Here is a 19,984-nt window from a genome sequence, read left to right as displayed (position 1 = left end):
TGAACTCGGGTGTAGTAGATTTGCACCCTAATCAGTATTATCAGTATTAATGTTTAACATAAGAAACTCAAGTCATGGTCTGAGAGGCCATTAACTAACGGTTTTTTTTAATATAATTTTGTTCATTAGACCATTCTCTAAAGATATTATCAATGAGAAATTAGCTACCCTATTTGAGAACTCTACAGTACGAATTCATTTAATGACAGTGTTACCGACTGCAATAAAAAGTTATCGTACTAGAGAAATCTTTAAGATAATCTGTATTAAAAGCGCTGGTAACCTCTATTTCGTTAGTTTTTACTGTTAAATACGCCAGTGAGAGCTTAATGGCGATATTAAAATTATCTGTGGGTGCTCGGTATATATGTACTTTCTACCATGAAGGACTATTACGAAATCCTACTTCTTTCGCTCATGCTCCCATATGCTGCTCTAAGCAAAATTTATGAATATGTGCATCCTTCAATATATGAAAATTTCTCATGAATGTGGCAACTTCTCTTTTCACCAACGCTTCTCTATCCTGTAACAATTAATTTATTCAGAACATCGTGCGGCACAGACGTCTAGAGGCAGAACCGATCCCGTTACTCATGGTTCCTCCTTAGCAGATAAACGCAGTAGTATTTTCTTCTCCTGAGCGATGAAGTACTGCTTCGATTATAAAAATAGTGTTCACCCACTGTCATAAAAATAATAACGTACACGCTTTTTATTTCTCTTCCTGAAGTTTCTTCTGGCGGGGAGGGCACCCTCACGCTGGAGATGAAGGACTTCTTCACACGCATGACCAACGACATTATTGCAACCACAGCATTTGGAGTCAAGGTGGACTCGCTTTCGGAGCCCAATAACTCTTTCTACACGATGGGTCGTGATCTCACCACCTTCAGACCAACGGTCGCTTTTGGATACCTGATATCACCGAAACTAATGGAAGTGAGTAACTTGTGCAGAGTACACAAATTAGCATTTATTCTCTTTAGCAAATAGAGAGGCTGTTTATGGCTTTCCTCGTGTTGTAGCTACTGCGCATACCATTCTTGGACCCAAAGGCCGTGGACTACTTCACGTCCATAATCTCAGAAACTATTCGAACGAGAGAGAAACACGGAATCATTCGCCACGATATGATCCATCTAATGATGCAGGCGCGACGAGGCGAACTAACATCGCAGGAAGAAGAGGTAAACGGAACCACGGAAGTCAAAGGAAAGCGTAAGTAATTTACACGTTTCAGAGTTGTTAATTATTACAGCATCATAGATTACAAATTTTTCCCAGTCTTTTTAACAATATTTGTCAACACTGATTTTTTATTCAAGTCGGTCTTACTAGCAAAATTTTTAACAAGTAATTTATTTGTTAATGACATAATAGCGGGCCTGAAGCAGGGAGTGAGAAAGTGCTAAGCACACAAGAGAAATATTCCATGCTTCAAGTATTTTTTCTTTTCAATTTTCTCAAATGTAGCAAATATTTAAAAAATTGTCCCAGTGGCATTCAAGAGTATTGCGTGAATAACACTTTAAAAACCAAAAGTTGTAAGACAGACACATTTAAAAAAATATACACTTAAAAGGTAATCCACCAAAGAAGAAAATGAGAAGGATTTACTTGCAGTTATAAAAGGCAGTTACAAGATACATAATACAGGCGTTAATAATGATTTCAAAATTATTTAACCACCATAACAATTAAAAAAAACCTTTAGATTCCAAATCCTTTAAATTCACTAAGAGAACAAAAGTAATTCAGTTGAAAAAATATTTTAAATGACCAAACAACCACAAAGCGAAAAACAAATGCGTTGACTGATTCATAACACAATTAAAAGCGGGCCGAAAATTAATGAACCAGTGAAAGGCCGACAGCTTAAGCTCAGTCCGTCCACCAAACTGTTGCTTAGTTCAGCTCGAACTGTGAAAACGTACATACAAATTACAGAGCGTAAAATGGCGCTTGCCCTCAGGTCGACGGGACTGCGCCACTTTAGACCACAGACACGAATAGCCAGTTGAAGATAAAAATACTTTAAAACCACCTGAACGTCATATCATGCAGATAAAACAAAACACAATAGATGTTATAAGGTTTGAGCCCCCGAGTGGTTAAATATAAGGCACGGGTTCAGATTTTACGGGAACAACGTCTGTACCTAATGGAGTAATAATGGAACTGTAGCCGGTCAACCTGGTATCCCTTTTATAACTGTCTTAAAAATAACTCAACCATGTTCTCATTACAAGGATGTTGATCCACTTCTGAAGCCCACTGCAAACAATGGCCCCTACAGAAAACTAGGCGTGAAACCAAAAACAACTCTCATTTATCAGGAATTAGCATAACAGTAGCTTTAAACACAAATCGCACTCAACTCTCAATCATACACAAATAAGGATCTCGCCATTTATTTCTACGACGGATACTGTGGCCGAACGAATGCTGACAAAATCACAATCATTTACCAAGGCACCAGAAATCGGAATTGGACACACGCGTTCATGAAGACAAACGGGGAGCGCTGAATCTTCAGAAGACATCCACGCACTCTCGACGGTAAGCAGCCTTCGGCCACAGTGGCACCACCTTGTCCTCGGCGAGCGACCCCCTTAGCGTGCGGGAGAGTACCCGAGACCAAAACTCTCAGAGAGCCACTCGTCGTGTTAAAATTCTTCAAGCCGCTGCAAGGCTGACCCTAGCGAGACGCCAAAAAGGCGGTCGCTGCGGAACGAAACTACAGAGGTTGAACCAGCGTCCAGAATCGATATGGGTGCACGCATGGCTCAGTTCGCATGTGAAAGGTATTACTCGCGTCTGTGGAACGTCAGAACCGTAATCAGTATTATGCATTTATGCTATTACCATGCTCTGTATGAGGTAAATGTGGAGAATCTTGGGAAATAGCTATAAGAAATTTGATTAGGTTTCACTAGTCCTGTGAGTCTGCGATTGCCATTCGGATTCAGTTAAATTAGTAAACCCTTATAGAGGGTTCCGATTCACTCAGTATTTACTGTTGTAACATTATATCTCGAGTACAAGAAACAATTTCAATTACAGACCAACAGGACGAGCGGTTCTGAGATACCAGGTATCGACCCACGCTGAAACACCCGTAGTGCTGTTAGTATGTGGTGCGGCCTTCACGGGTGGCAATGCAGGCGCTGACTCTGGCGTCCATTGGATCGTACAGACTGCGAACAGTGTCTCCTGGAACACGTTACACCACGCCAGCCAGCTCCACCTGTTCACTTCTCGTCTAATCGTATCCAACACGTGCTCGATTGGCGACAATTTGCTGCACTTCTTGCAGATCACGTTGAGTTTCACTGGCGGTGTGTGGGCGAGCATTATCCTGTTGGAACAACACATCACCTTCCTGTTGCAAGAATGGCAAAAGAGCAGGTCTACTGACATTCCGCAGTACGTCCCAACCACCACCAGTTTCGTGTTGGCAGAATCTGCTTTCATCGCTGAAGACCACGGTGAGCGGTTCCAAGTGATCCTCTGAGGCACCAGTAGATTCAGGCATGTCGGTTCTGTGGCGTGAGTGGAGGACGCCCGCAGTTCCACTCCTGATAACTGGTTCGCAACACTTCGTGTTGACGTGTCTGGGCTCACAAGGCCTCTTATCTGTGCTGTGGCGGCCGTACGATCTGCCACTGCTGCCCTTACAATACGGCGGTCTGTGCTTTGTGCACGCCCAGAATCACGCATACGGGTGTGAAAACGTTCGAGTGACCGTTGATACCAACATCGTCCAACTTGTGACAGTTCTGCGAAAGGATCATGCCGCCACTCTGAAGCCCACAATTTGGCCCCTCTCAGACTCGCTCAGTTGCCTGGCCAGTTCATCCACTGTCCCCAGTGTGGCAGCTGCCCTCGTCGGATCAAAGTCGACGACGTCTTTCCAGGTTTCTGCCAGTTGCGGGGCGGGGTCGGCCGTCTACGATTTTGTAATCGCTATTATCCTACCTCGACAGGATTCTTGCCGACGTCCTTTCACTCTGTGGTAGCAGATACGTGCTAGGCAGTGTAAAGCAGCGTTCATGAAACCACCATCTAACACCTACCGCACACAGGCCGCGTAACTCTAGCTGAAAGTTAGTTCTTGAAAGTTCATGATCAGAAAATCGGGCCTTCGGGATGTTCGGTCTACTTAAAGAAAAGCGTTTAACATTAGATTAACTCTGCTTTTTGTTCATATTGAAACACGTGAAATGGCTATCAAGTCCTTATTTAATATGGTAAAACGTTATCATTCGAGGATCACTGTCTGTATAACAAAAATTCACACGGAAAGCAGCCAGAATTGTAGTTAAGTCCGACCCGACAATTTTCACGTTCTACCAGTCACAGACCCACAACTCTTCGCGAGTTAAACATTCGGTCGTTTCAGTGGTCTTCTTCGTAAGAGGTGCTCGCCAAAGTATTCCGTACATTGCACGAAACACGACACTCGGAGTTGTTACTACGACCAGAAAGTTCACACGCTCATATCTCTCAAACTATTTAACTTAGAAACACCACACTTTCATTAAAATGTTCGTAACTCCAGTCGCTTCAGTCACGATATGTTCAAACCGAAATTAGCTCACTATTTCCTCATCTCACAGAGTATTTGTAAAGAGCGATCTGACATCGTGTTATTCGTAGACCGACTAGCAAGCGACCCCTCTTGAGGTACTCTCCTATATGCACACTCCTCTTTTCGCGCGGGAATAGCTTAATTCTGATTGGCTGTTGATCTAAACGATCCTTGTAGAAACGAACTCTTCCTTCCAGATCATTCTCGCGGCAAATCTTGTCTTATCTAATCCCTAACTTGATAGTAATTAATATCAGCAAAATTTTAAATTCTTGTATTTTCTTTAATTAAAATAAACAAAGTGTGAAATATTCTTCAATTTGAGAAATAAACTTATTCCGCCTCCACCTTCCATTCTGGGTACTTTTATACAAAAGAAAGCGTACACCGACATGGATCACCTGAATCGTGGTTGCAACATAATTTCCCACAGTTCGTTTGTACAAGGTTTTACGAAAAATGAGATATTAAATTTAAACGTATGTCCCACATACACTCTCTCAATAATTCTCACGGCAAAACATAATCAAATAATAATTTTGACTGATTTTTGTATTACGTAATGCACAGTGACAGAAGTCTTAAAAACAAAATTCTAATTAATTGATTTTTATGCATTGATAACTTTCGAATGCCTTCAAATGATAATGAAAGTCCATCTGTTATTGTTCCTAACTAGATTTTAAAAAAACAGGCGTAGGTTTTGGGAGTTATAGGTAATTCTCTTTATCTGCAGAACTATAATAAAGAAAAATCTGAAATTTTGACATCATTCCATTAATAACAAAAGGCTGTGCACCAAATTTGAACAAAATAACTAATATGGATTATTCAGATTTGTAGATTGATGACACTGATCATTATTTAATCTGCAGTGAAATTGGGATTGTGAGGCCGAAAGTGCAGGAGGACAGGTCCATATGTAGGAGGATAAGAGTGGAGAAAGTTCAGGATAAGGAAATCAGGCACAAGTACATAACAGTGATCTCAGAATGGTACTAGTTAGTTGAATGTAGTCAATTACAGACATTGGAAAAGGAATGGACAAGGTACAGGGACACAGTACTAGAAGTGGCTAAAGAATGTCTTGGAACAGTAGTGTGTAAAAGTAGGATGAAGCAAACAGCTTGGTGGAATGACACAGTCAAGGCAGTCTGTAAAAGGAAAAAGAAGGCGTACCAAAAATGGCTACATACTAGAACTCAGGTAGACAGAGAAAGTTATGTTGAAGAAAGAAACAAAGCCAAACAGATAATTGCAGCATCCAATAAGAAATCTTGGGAAGACTTTGGAAACAGGTTGGAGACTATGGGTCAAGCTGCTGGAAAACCATTCTGGAATGTAATTAACAGTCTTCGAAAGGGAGGTAAGAAGGAAATGACAAGTATTTTGGACAGGTCAGGAAAACTGCTGGTGAATCCTGTGGATTCCTTGGGCAGATGGAGGGAATATTTTGAAGAGTTGCTCAATGTAGGTGAAAATACGATCAGTAATGTTTCAGATTTCGAGGTACAATGGGATAGGAATGACGATGGAAATAGGATCACATTTGAGGAAGTGGAGAAAATGGTCAATAGATTGCAGTGCAATAAAGCAGCTGGGGTGGATGAAATTAAGTCGGAACTCATCAAATACAGTGGAATGTCAGGTCTTAAATGGCTACACAGGATAATTGAAATGGCCTGGGAGTCGGGACAGGTTCCATCAGACTGGACGAAAGCAGTTATCACACCAATCTTTACACACGGAAACAGAAAAGATTGTAACAACTACAGAGGTATCTCTTTAATCAACGTTTTGGGTAAAATCTTCTCAGGTATTGTTGAAAGGAAACTACGAGTATTAGTTGAGGACCGTTGGATGAAAATCAGCGTGGGTTTAGGCCTCTTAGAGGTTGTCAGGACCGGATCTTTAGCTTACGGCAAATAATGGAGAAGTGTTTAGAGTGGAACAGGGAATTGTATCTATGTTTTATATATCTAGAACAGGCAAATGACGGGATTCCTAGGAGGAAGTTATTGTCTGTTCTACGAGATTATGGAATAGGAGGCAAACTTTTGCAAGAAATTAAAGGTCTTTACATGGATAGTCAGGCAGCAGTTGACGGTAAATTGAGTTCATGGTTCAGAGTAATTTCAGGGGTAAGACAAGGCTGCAACCTGTCTCCACTGTTGTTCATATTATTTATGGATCATGTGTTGAAAACAATAGACTGGCTGGGTAAGATTAAGATATGTGAACACAAAATGAGCAGTCTTGCATATGCGGATGACTTAGTTGTGATGGCAGATTCGATTGAAAGTTTGCAAAGTAATATTTCAGAGCTAGATCAGAAATGTAAGGACTATGGTATGAAGATTAGCATCTCCAAAACGAAAGTAATGTCAGTGGGAAAGAAATATAAACGGATTGAGGAGGAACAAAGTTAGAACAGGTGGACGGTTTCAAGCACTTAGGATGCATATTCTCACAGGATGGCAACATAGTGAAAGAACTGGAAGCGAGGTGTAGCAAAGCTAATGCAGTGAGCGCTCAGCTACGATCTAGTCTCTTCTGCAAGAAGGAAGTCAGTACCAAGACCAAGTTATCTGTGCACCGTTCAATCTTTCGACCAACTTTGTTGTATGGCAGCGAAAGCTGGGTGGATTCAGGTTACCTTATCAACAAGGTTGATGTTACGGATATGAAAGCAGATGATTGCAGGTACTAGTAGATGGGAACAATGCCAGGAGGGTGTCCACAATGAGGAAATCAAAGAAAAACTGGGAATGAACTCTACAGATGTAGCAGTCAGGGCAAACAGGCTTAGATGGTGGGGTCATGTTACACGCATGGGAGAAGCAAGGTTACCCAAGAGACTCATGGGTTCAGCAGTAGAGGGTAGGAGGAGTCGGGGCAGACCAAGGAGAAGGTACCTGGATTCGGTTAGGAATGATTTTGAAGTAATAGGTTTAACATCAGAAGAGGCACCAATGTTAGCACTGAATAGGGGATCATGGAGGAATTTTATAAGGGGGACTATGCTCCAGACTGAACGCTGAAAGGCATAATCAGTCTTAAATGATGATGATGATGATGATGTAGAGGGTTGAATCTTCGTATCGACTGAATGTTACGCTATGCAGTTCTGTCAGCTGTGCTGTGAGCAAAGCGAAAAAAAAAAAAAAAAAAAAAAAAACATAGCCATCCTGCAGCCACCGTACTAGATAGCTGCGTGCCTTACGACAACAGAAGGTCTTGAACCATTCCTCTTTCTTGGTAATGATAAGTTTAAAACACGCGTAAGAGATCGTATTACGTCGTCTCCTACGCCACATGGTCGTAAACTCATCCTGATACTGAAAAAATACTTTAGGTAAGTAAGGGCACATAAAGGGGCGAGTACTCTACTGCGTGAGCACCACAGGCTCAGAAGAGGGAGGGACAGAGCAGAAAATGGACCTCATCCGTTTCAAAGAAGACGTTCGGGAAATTGATGAAGCGATTTAAGGAAGCAACAGAAAAGCCTAAATCTCGATCATGGGAGAAGATTTGAACTGTCATCAACTCAAGTCCAATGACAGTGTCTTAATGCAGCACTATGTTACTTGCGAATAGAGTGAGGTTTAACACGATCGTTTTGCTCTTTGTAGAATTAAATCAGTGACAGTTTCTGTTCTTGTGTGAGAATGCTTACCAGGATGATTCCGTGCAACACCACAGTGCTTGGACACCGTCAGCAAGTTTTGGATGACAATAGCGGGCCACGTGTTGGGGAGCCACAGGTCGATTCTGTGGAGGTGGAAACACGTCTAAAACTGGAAGACAAATAAGATTGTATTGCAGATTTGAATATTAATTCTACTGACACATTCCATGCTGTTGTTTATGTTGTTCAGTCGGCAAATTGGTTTGATTCAGCTCCCCATAGTAGTCGGTCCTGTTAAACGCTCTTCATCTTTACATAACAACTGTAACTTACATCCACATAGACATGCTTACTGTGAAGCAGCAAGGGAAGTCAGATGGCGTCCAGAGTAACGACACTGTGACTATCAAAGTTTTAATTAAGTTCCCAAACTTACTGCCCTCCAGAAAAGTTCTTGCGCTCAAACTATTCTTGGGACCGGGAGTTGGATAAAACCCGAAGTGGAAAGCGCTGACATATTTAGCGAGTCGTGGGACGTATATTGGAAAGACAGGTCAGAGGCCATAGAAGGGGGAGTGTTCACTGCAGTTCACAAAAATATTGTCTCTATTTCGGTCGTAGTTGAGTGTGGTAGTGAAGTTATCTGGAAAAGTATAACAGGTGTAACTGATCCCAAGTTAATTGTTGGCTGTTTTTACCGGCCACCCGATTCCGCTGTGACAGCTCGGAAGTCATTCAAAGAAAGTCTACGGTCAGTACCGCGTAAATACCCAGATCAAGGAATACTAGTTGGAGGCTAATTTAACCTACCATGTATAGAGCAGGATGTCTACGGATTCATTGCGAGGGGTGCAGACAAACAGTCGCGCAAAATACGTGGGCGTGTTTTCTGAAAACTGTCTCTAGCAGCTAGCTCGGAGCGGATGTATCTTAGAATCTTAGACCTTTTAGCTGCAAATAGATCGGGCTTTATCGGAAACGTCAGTACAGAAACGGGGATTAGCGATCATGATATCGTCATGGCAGCTACGCTTTCGGAAGTTTATACATCAGTTAAGAAGACTAGGCGAGTGTTTCTGTTTGATAGAGCAGATAAGCAGTTGTTAACGTCTCACCTATACGGTGAATTGACATCATTTAGTTCCAGTAAGGTGGACGAAGAGGAATTGTGGGCAAAGTTTAGGCAGTTCGTTTTGCTACCTTCAACTGCCACGCCATATGCGTCCGAAAATACATTGTGTCTATTCTATAGGGTATATATTAATGTCTCATATCAGTGCATGACGTGCTGCGATGAGACGATCATTAGACCAGGTGCTGTTTGCTGCAAAGCAGAGCATACACGAACACGACGCGGCAGCGACTCGCGCACATGTTCAAATGGGCCACCCTGCAACTGATTGGCATGACGGACAGAATGGCCTCTGAATCTGAGGTGGTCTCTGCATACACGACTTCTTTCAGGGGCCCCACAGGTATAGATCTAAGGGGCTGATGTCCGTTGATTGTATGGGTCATGTGACTGGACCACCTTGGTCGATCCATCGGCCGAGTTAAATGTTGCACTCCAGAATGTATGTGGTTGTGAAGACAAGGAAGCGGGAGGTGTGACTGAGAGAAAATTTTTTCCTTCTGCTTCACTTACTCAGTGGACTTCATTTCAAGCGATTCAGGAAAAAAAATGTGCAGCAGGGGAACGAAATGACAACCGACTTTGTACCAGTGAATGTCGGGAGTCACAGTAATCAGAAACTTGCTGTGGTAGCCAAGGAAGTTTGCTGCGGACACCCTGTAAGAAGTGTGCCGAAAACTTGCAAGACTTTGCCTCGCTGCTAAAACAGTCACCTGGTGACGGATTGAGGGGGGGGGGGGGATGAATGGCTGGAAGTTACGGACAACAAGCTACAGCCAGTGTAACCAAACGTCTAGCCGTGGTGGTCCTCCATTTGGCCACAGAGAGGGGACGCCGTGACACACACCATGGATATCTACTTGGGGGAGAGGTACTTGCTATGAAAGCGCCACGTAACACCAATTTTGATATTAAACTGATCACTGGGTCTGATATACGAGATAATGTCGTAAAATATCTTCTGCGTATAACGAAGTAATACAGAGCTACACTATTTGAACAAAAACGTCCAAACACCTATTAGTGGACATTAATATGCGGTGCGTTCACCCTTCGCCTTTATAAAGGGTTCATCTCTGTGCAAATAACTTATGGGAATGCAGCCGGGTGAAGTCGTCGGCAACAGCCGATGTTTCGACAGGAGCACACCTTGCCATTTTCAAGGCGAAACTGCAGCAAGTACGCGCTGTACAGAGAATTTAAAATCTTTGTTTTCAGAGAAACTCTGTAAAGATGACACACACGCACGCACTCACACACACCTACACACACACACACACACAAACCAAATATGACGTCGTCAGAGGTAATCGATAGTGAAATGAACTATGCTGAGGACACTTTCAATGAGGCGTCTGAATGCTTGTGAAGGTATGACAGCCCATTCCTCCACAACAGCCAAATCCAGAGAAGGTATTGATGTTGGACACTGGGGTCTGGGGCAGACCAGTACATTTCAAGGATGTTATTATCCAAGAACCATTACCTTACAGATGCTGCTTCATTACAAGGTGCACTATTATGGTGGTACAACCAGTAATCGTTTACCAACAATGTCTTTACTGTAAGGAGTAAACAGTGCTGTAAGTTGAATGCATATGCTTCCGCATTTAGCTTTACCCTAAGTGTAATGACAATGTCTTTACTGTAAGGAGTAAACAGTGCTGTAAGTTGAATTCATATGCTTCCGCGTTTAGCTTTACCCTAAGTGTAATGACGGGACGCATCTTAACCACGAAAAACACCCCCATTCCGTTAGACAACATCCTCCATACTCCACCATTGCCAGTGTACATGACGGCAGGAAAATTTGGAAATATTTGGTAAGATCCTGTGGGACCAAACTGCTCATATCATCGGTCCTTAAGCTTACACACTAACTAATCTAACTTAACATAAGTTACACTAACACACACTGTGGGGCGGCGGGTGGAATAATTGTTAATGTTCCTATTATTTATTTAATGCTGTTGTTTGCCGTTCTCAACATTGGCTCTCTAACTACAAAACGTGAAGCCTGTAATTAGAATTCCTAGTGCCCATTTCATCTGAGAAATACATTTATAGCAACAGCTTATACCTATGAGGAATTAGGAGATTGTCTGGGACTCATAATCAAAAACCATTCTCTCTAAAATGTTCGCTATATTCTGAAAGTCGCAGACCAAAAGAATCCACACAATCCAACTACCAGAGCAGTTCAGACTCTAATGCGCTGATCCAACGATAAATGTTCAAATTAAATGTTTAAGTGAATGCTCGCCATAATTTGATGATAATGTTCATCAAACGCCATGCTAATAATGGTAGAATGTCTGTCCTGCGGCAGTTCGTGAAAATACGACATACACAAACTAAAGATAGATCATTAACGTCATCCCAAAATTAACACATCACTCGAAAACGATTTCATGGTTACGCGTATCCCGAGTAACGTATTACTGCATCCGAGGCTGTTTATATCAACGAAACCGACGCGACGCGACTCCCGGCACAGGTGGTGTGCTAATCAGCGTCTGGAGAGGACTGGGGCCTTTCTTCCTCTCACGCAGCGTTCTTACATATAAAGCCGCGGTGCGGACGGCTAAGGAAACGCCTGATAAAATCTGCTCTCCCGACTAGCCGCTGGGCTAGTTTATGCACCAGTTTAAGTTATCGAATAAATCATTGCTTCCTTTGCTGATGGCCGATGAAGCTTTCAATTTAATTGTGCAATCAGCACACAAGTAAGTAATCATAATAAAAGTCTGACGTGGCTAAGTTAAATATTTTGGGCGAGAGAATTAATTTAATTACACTACACGCAGTAGACGAACTCTGAACTTGCCCTTTGGAGATACGCTATCGCTATAGTCTTATAGTTATTCAGTTGAAACTTCTCACATCTTTATGATTATTATTTATTCGCCTACTTAATCTATCTTGCTTCCTTAATTTTTAAGATAAAAACCAGAAAATCATGAATTTCAACTAAAATTTTAATTTGTGAGGTCCAGAATACTGTTTCTACTAAATTATTATGCAAAAGGAATCTAAATATAATTTTTTAAGTTTCTAGCTCTTTTCTGTTGCGCCAATGATTTTTACAGAAAAACATCCAAATTTCGAAAATGGTTAAAGTTATTGAACTGATATCCAACACATATTGATTTTGTATTACTCCTGACATGCTAGAAACGTTTCAGGTTATTTACTTCGTTTTAAAGTTTTTTTATTGCGCAATATTTATGACGTCAGAGCTAGTTACAGCGGACTGGCTGGCACACAATGGAAAGACTGTTGTGAATTTTATAAGGCGTGAGTATGCTGCTTCCCTAGAACACCCATGCCCGAGGTAGGAGTCAAACCTCCGACAGGCGGAGCCGCGCGAACCGTGGTAAGGCACCTAGACCGCGCAGCTACCCCGGACGGCATGACGGCAGGACACGTTCTCCAGGCATTCGGATTGGCACGTGGCACAGCGTGCTTCATCACTCCAAATCACTAGTCTCCAGTGATCTGTTGTCCAGCAGCTTCGTTTTTTGCAATACCTCAAGGGTCGCTTAGCACAGACTGCAGAAACTTATGGCTTATGAGGAAATGTTCGATCATTGTACCTCACTCTGTTTAACTTTGGTCACAGTCATTGTGCTGGACTGCTGGTAGCACTTTAGAACTCACGAGTAAATCTTTCCGCTGATTTCATTAGGTTTTTTTTTTTTTTTTTCACCTTTCCTCAACGCCCGACGGTCCCTGCCTGTCAGTGCAGGAGGCCTGCCTGGCCTACCTGGCCCACCTGCCCCACCTGGCCTACTCGTTCAGCTGCAGTCATTCCCTCGAGCTCCCACCTCACAGTCACATCACTTTTCAGTCGAATTGGGCAATTTTAGAATGATTTAAAACTCCATGGTGAATCCAATGACGGACTCACTTTCGAAGCCACTGAGCTCTTCCGACTGACCCATTCTGCTGTCACTGCCTCTCCACTGAGAGCACAATATTCCCCGCCTCTTGTTACACGACCGGAACCAATTCTGGTGACGTCTAGTGGTCAATTCCGCCTCACATAGGGATCTCCAGATACTTTATATCAAATAGTGTACAACAGTTGCTCATGAGTAACATTTGTCTAAAATTTCAATTTTTTTAGTCTGGAAGCTGTAGCGGAAATGTTGGGATGAGGAGTTCGTTTATTTATTCACATTTTTTTTTATTTCTGTCTGTAACAGCACCCCTTACCGATGAAGACGTGACGGCGCAGGCGGTTATATTCTTCTTCGGCGGTTTCGATACCGTTTCGTCTCTGATGGTGTTCAGCAGCTACCTGTTGGCCACGCATCCGGACGTGCAGCGGCGCCTACAAAGAGAAGTGGATGACGTCATGCAGAAGAGCGGCGGCCAGCCCAGCTACGAGGAGGTCCTGGGATGCCAGTACCTCGACATGGTGCTCTCCGGTAAGCCATTGCTCGCAGAAGCCTCGTGTCATGGGCTGCAGCTTGTGCCGTAAGTATTTGTCTTACTCTGAAGAGCCACAGAAACTGGTACAACTGCCTAATATCGTGTAGGATCGCCGCGAACACGATGAAGTGCCGCAACACGACGTGGCATGGACGCCACAAATGTCTGAAGCAGTGCTGGAGAAAACTGACACCATGAATCCTGCAGGGCTGTCCAGAAATCCGTAAGAGTACGAGGGGGGTGGAGAGCTCTTCTGAACAGCACGTTGCAAGGCAGCCCAGATATGCTCATAAATGTTCATGTCTCGGAAGATGTTTGGTGGTCAGCGCAAGTGTTTAAAATCAGTCAGTGTTCCTGGAGCCACTCTGTAGCAATTCTGGACCTGTGGGGTGTCCCGCTGGAATTGCCCAAGTCCCTCGTAACGCACACTGGACATGAATGGATGCAGGCGATCAGGCAGGCTGCCACCTGTGAGAGTCGTATCTAGACGCACCAGGGGTCCAATGTAACTCCAACTGCACACGACCCACATCATTACAGAGCTTCCAACAACTTGACCAGTCTCCTGCTGACATGTTGAATCCATGCATTCATGAGGTTGTCGCCACACCCGTACACCTCCATCCGCTCCATACAATTTGAAATGAGTCTCGCCCGACCAGGCAACATGTTTCCAGTCATCAGCAGTCCAGTGTCAGTGTTGACGGGCCCAGGCGAGGCGTAAAGCTTTGTGTCGTGCAGTCATCAAAGGTACACGAAAACCCATATCGATGATGTTTCGTTGCATTGTTGGCACGCTGACACTTGTTCATGGCCCAGCATTGAAATCTGCAGCAATTTGCCGAAGTTTTGCACTTCTGTCACATTGAACGATTCTCTTCAGTAGTCGTTGGTTCCGTTCTTGCAGTAGCTTTTCCGGATGCAGTGATGTTGGAGATTTGATGTTTTACCGGATTCCTGATATTCACGGTACACTCGTGAAATGGTCGTACGGGAAAATCCCCACTTCATCCTTACCTCGTAGAAACTGTGTCCCATCGCTCGTGCGCTGACTATAACACCACGTTGAAATTCGCTTAAATCCTGATAACCTGCCATTTTAGCAGCAGTAACCGATCTGACAGCTGCACCAAACACTTGTTGTCTGCCGGCCGGTGTGACCGAACGGTTCTAGGCGCTTCAGTCTGAAACCGCGCGACCGCTACGTCGCAGGTTCGAATCCTGCCTCAGGCATGGATGTTGGTGATGTCCTTAGGTTAGTTAGGTTTAAGTAGTTCTAAGTCCTAGGGGACTGATGACCTCAGATGTTTAAGTCCCATAGTGCTCAGAGCCATTTGAAACTTTTTGTCTTATATAGGCGTTGCCGACCGCAGCGCCGTATTCTTCCTGTTTACGTATCTCCATATTTGAATATGTGTGCCTATACCAGTTTCTTTGGCGCTTCAGTGTAGATGCGTTTGTTCAAAAATGGTCAAATTTGTGTGAAATCTTATGGGACTTAACCGCTAAGGTCATCAGTCCCTGAGCTTACACACTACTTAACCTAAATTATCAGAAGGACAAACACACACACCCATGCCAGAGGGAGAACTCGAACCTCCGCCGGGATCAGCCGCACAGTCCATGACTGCAACGCCTCAGACCGTTCGGCTAATCCTGCGCGGCAGATGCGTTTGTTGCTCGCTGATTTTACACGCTGTTAAGTTAGACAATTCTATTCAAACTCCCATCATTTCATATTCTGTGTGCCCTCAACATGTTTCGTGAATCTCTTTCAACATCTACATCTACATTTATTCTCCGCAAGCCACCCAACGGTGTGTGGCGGAGCGCACTTTCAGTGCCACTGTCATTACCTCCCTTTCCTGTTCCAGTCGCGTATGGTTCGCGGGAAGAACGACTGTCTGAAAGCCTCCGTGCGCGCTCTGATCTCTACAATTTTACATTCGTGATCTCCTCGGGAGGTATAAGTAGGGGGAAGCAATATATTCGATACCTCATCGAGAAATGCATCCTCTCGAAACCTGGCGAGCAAGCTACACCGCGATGCAGAGCGCCTCTCTTGCAGAGTCTGCCACTTGAGTTTGTTAAACATCTCCGTAACGCTATCACGGTTACCAAATAACCCTGTGACGAAACGCGCCGCTCTTCTTTGGATCTTCTCTATCTCCTCCGTCAACCCGATCTGGTACGGATCCCACACTGATGAGCAAGTATAGGTCGAACGAGTGTTTTGTAAGCCACCTCCTTTGTTGATGGACTACATTTTCTAAGGACTCTCCCAATGAATCTCAACCTGGTACCCGCCTTACCAACAATTAATTTTGTATGGTCATTCCACTTCAAATCGTTCCGCACGCATACTCACAGATATTTTACAGAAGTAACTGCTACCAGTGTTTGTTCCGTTATCATATAATCATACAATAAAGGATCCTTCTTTCTATGTATTCGCAATACATTACATTTGTCTATGTTAAGGGTCGGTTGCCACTCCCTGCACCAAGTGCCTATCCACTGCAGATCTTCCTGCATTTCGCTACAATTTTCTAATGCTGCAACTTCTCTGTTTACTACAGCATCATCCGCGAAAAGCCGCATGGGACTTCCGACACTATCTACTAGGTCATTTATATATATTGTGAAACATCTGTTCTTCGTTCCAGCAAGTCGGGTGTGGTTGTCTGTGAGTCCCTCCCAGGCTGCTTTACGCATCGGAAGTTCTTGCCTTACGTCATTACTGATATTTGTACATCTCTTGCGAGTGTCTGTCAGGATTTGTCTCTCCTAAATATCATAGGGTCTTCGTCTTTCTAATCCTTGGATGCATAACATGGGCCTTTTAGATCCAGCAACGTTTCGTTTTCAAAAAAACATCTTTTATACCTAGCCACGTTTCATTTTCACAACAAAAGTATTAAAATATGTATACTGTAGTTTATGTCCAGTGCAGTCATTGGGAAGACAATAGACTTTCTTCATAAGAAGCATTATTTGTTGTAGCACAATTAATTTATTTACATTTTGAATTTAGTAATCCAACACGTCTAACGCGTGACTGGGTCTTTTAGACCCCTCAGCAAACTAAGTGTCTTTCCTAGGTTTATATACCTTTTACCTGAATAGTGCGTTAAAGTAGCTAGATTTCTGATAACAATTATCAGTTAGGCACAGTTACACTCTTTGCTGAGAGGTCAAAGGTATTGTAAAAGCTACAACCGAGTGCTGTTTTGAAGGTAGGTGTATTCCTCATTGTCAATGCCGAAATACTTTCAGATCAGCGTTAGGGTTTTTTTATAAACAGGATAGTAACTTTTATTCTTCATTTATAACATGGATACCACACTATCCCTATCATCTGAAGTCAGCGAAGTGATCGAAATTTTGAATGAACCGTTACTGAGTGGCTTGAAGATGAAGCTGTCCTCGATGAAAGTGATAGCAGAGATTAGGACACTGGTGGTCTCCAGGATAATAGGCTCATGTCTTCTAGCGTACCAAGCGAAGCAAACAGTGGTGAATCAGTACAGAATTGCTGAGTTTCTCATCAGTCATGATGGAATTCAGCAGAGTAAATCACTGCCGCCAATCAACAGTGTCCTCAAAACTCCACCGGCTCCAATGAAAGGTAGCGTAACAAAAGAAACAGGAAATTCTACTCGGAATGAAGGCTCAGTGTCCAGAGAAGTTTTATGATTATTGTTTTGGCTTGAAAGACAATTCGACAAGAGTTCTTCGCGCGGCCAAAAAGAACAATAGTATGATATTGCGAAAGTTCAGTGCATCACAGCACCTCTGCAGATGAAGGAAGTAAAAACATTTACTTGAGAGAGAGTTTTATTGGGTGATGAATCTAAATCAGGAGTTGGTCGACCAGAAGGCATATATACCTGCAACTAACAGTTGAAACGAAGGTATTTTGTCTTATGGACAAATTTGTTTTCTATAGAAGCAATAAATATCTTGTGCTTTATTTTCACAACATCGCAACCGATATGGAAGGTCAATCTGATAAAATGAAAATTGTCTCATGCAGAGAGGATAACCAAATACTCACACATTCAGAATAAGGTTCCTCGCTTACTGGAAATCATCAAGAAGAAGATGCCTCCGGTGCACACATCGATTAGACAGAAATGTGGTCCATTATTCTGCAAATGAACAAAACCTATTTGCAATGAACTCAGTGAAATTATTTGTGAGGTGCTATACTGTTTGTGAGCAAGTCTTCTGTTGTGTATCAGTAAAACTGAGAGTTAGTTATTCAATTCAGGGAAATTATAATGTAATTTATAACACGGTATTTCATATTATACTAAAATAAAGGTCACAATATCATAATAAATACTTTCTTATTAATTCTCTATCACTAACCCCTTCTAATTTTGATAATATCTGTTTTAATAACAGCATTTAGAGTTGTTTCAAAACAGGTGTTACAGAATCATGCCACTCATGCATCCAAGGCTTAATGGCGCACCTCTTCCAAAACACTGTATCGGATTTGTACTTAAAAATAGTCTTTTGGTATGATTATACCAGTGCAGTCTTTTGATGGTAGTAATATCAAAATCCTTTCTAAATAAAGCCGCTGTCGTATGTTCTCATTTTTTTTTTTATTTTATCCTTCTGATCTCTTGAAAGCAAGACCACAACAGCTTCAAGTAATCTGCATCGAACAACCTCAGCTGAGATACTCACTATCGTTGTTTCCAAAGTACATGCGAAACCTGGGATGAAGTATGCTTTCTGAAGTGTGGTCTTTGAAGACAACAGAAATATTCTGTACCACTGATGATCACAGTGCTATAATATGCAGGAAGCTCATATTCTTTTATCCGTTTAATGATGTATGCTATTGTCTGAAACTCTTGCAGCCACGATTAAAAATATTGAGGCAGATTTTACGAAGGAATCTTCCTACAGTATTCCCACGAGCTATTCTACATTGATCGGAGGAATTCTCCACTTAGTTGCACGGTATTCCCCGCGACCAGTGAAGTTGTACTAAATGCTGCTTGAAATCAGTTCTGCCGTAACTGAACAAACGTTTTCTATGAATATGCCCCATAGCTAGCAAATCACGGGCATTAGGCGCAGCATTTTATTTGACAAAAAGTTTTGTATAATAGAAGTTGTTATTTTATCCATGTTGGATATTGTGAATTTCCTTAGGCTGTTCACAAAAATCAGACACAAATTGCACCCCTAACAGTCACATCACTACATTTTGAGATACCAGTTTGTTATTGCGTAAATATAAACCACGATGATGAACAAAAGAGTCGCTCTCTTCCCACTCTCCAACTTTTTAATTTTATTTTTCCTGCAATTAAGTTATGAACAGTTGTTGTTGTTGTGGTCTTCAGTCCTGAGACTGGTTTGATGCAGCTCTCCATGCTACTCTATCCTGTGCAAGCTTCTTCAGCTCCCAGTACCTACTGCAGCCTACATCCTTAGTAGTGATGTCCAAATATCTGTATGTGTAAATTTGTGTACATATATGTCTACTTTGTGATATGTAATAGGTTAGCTTTGTAGTATTTCATTAATAATTACCACTGACAGTATAAAAAATCGTAGTAACAACAATTTATCATTATCCTACTGTCTTTTAATAATACGTTCATGCTTAAGGTGCAAATATTTTCCTGTTATTAACATGTTACATTTTACACATCCCACAAATCAGCTTTGTTTACATCCTTGGTCGATATTTTATGGTTGGTTGGCTGGTTGATTTGGGGGAGGGGACCAAACAGCGAGGTCATCGGCCGCATCGAATTAGGGAAGGAGAGGAAGGAAGTCGGCCGTGCCCTTTCAAAGGAACCATCCCGGAATATTTAATGAATGATATCTTTGTATCTTTGCTTAATGATAATCTTTGCACTGTAAAGAAAAACACCAAGTGTGTAACACAAGTGAGGTGCTCAACATGAGTTTAAAGAATATTGTGAAGTGTGCTACAGTAACTTATTTGCAATATGTGTGTTACGGTGGAATTCAGGAACATAAACATCGAGCTAGAAAACCACATGGAACACCACAAAACGAACCACCATCTCCTGCAACATATGTAAGCGAAGAAAACTATTTTGCAGCGCTTTAGCGTATTTTTATTAACGAAACAACAGATAAAGTGGTACTAAATACTTAAATATTCTTGTGCAGTTTGGAGCAGACGACAAGCTGT

General features: G+C 42.4%; 1 protein-coding gene across 1 annotated transcript in view; it reads left to right on the top strand.

Annotated features, from left to right (window-relative positions):
• Positions 1-19,984, top strand: part of LOC124774948 (cytochrome P450 9e2-like) — a 118,833-nt gene that overhangs the window by 73,263 nt on the left and 25,586 nt on the right. The window contains exons 4-6 of the mRNA XM_047249657.1: positions 734-942; positions 1,029-1,221; positions 13,563-13,787. Of these exons, the coding sequence (XP_047105613.1) occupies positions 734-942; positions 1,029-1,221; positions 13,563-13,787 (627 nt within the window). The remainder of the gene's footprint in view (positions 1-733; positions 943-1,028; positions 1,222-13,562; positions 13,788-19,984) is intronic.

This window comes from Schistocerca piceifrons, chromosome 2 (assembly GCF_021461385.2).
Source record: "Schistocerca piceifrons isolate TAMUIC-IGC-003096 chromosome 2, iqSchPice1.1, whole genome shotgun sequence".
NCBI lineage: Eukaryota > Metazoa > Arthropoda > Insecta > Orthoptera > Acrididae > Schistocerca > Schistocerca piceifrons.
This window is presented reverse-complemented; position numbering and strand designations above follow the sequence as displayed.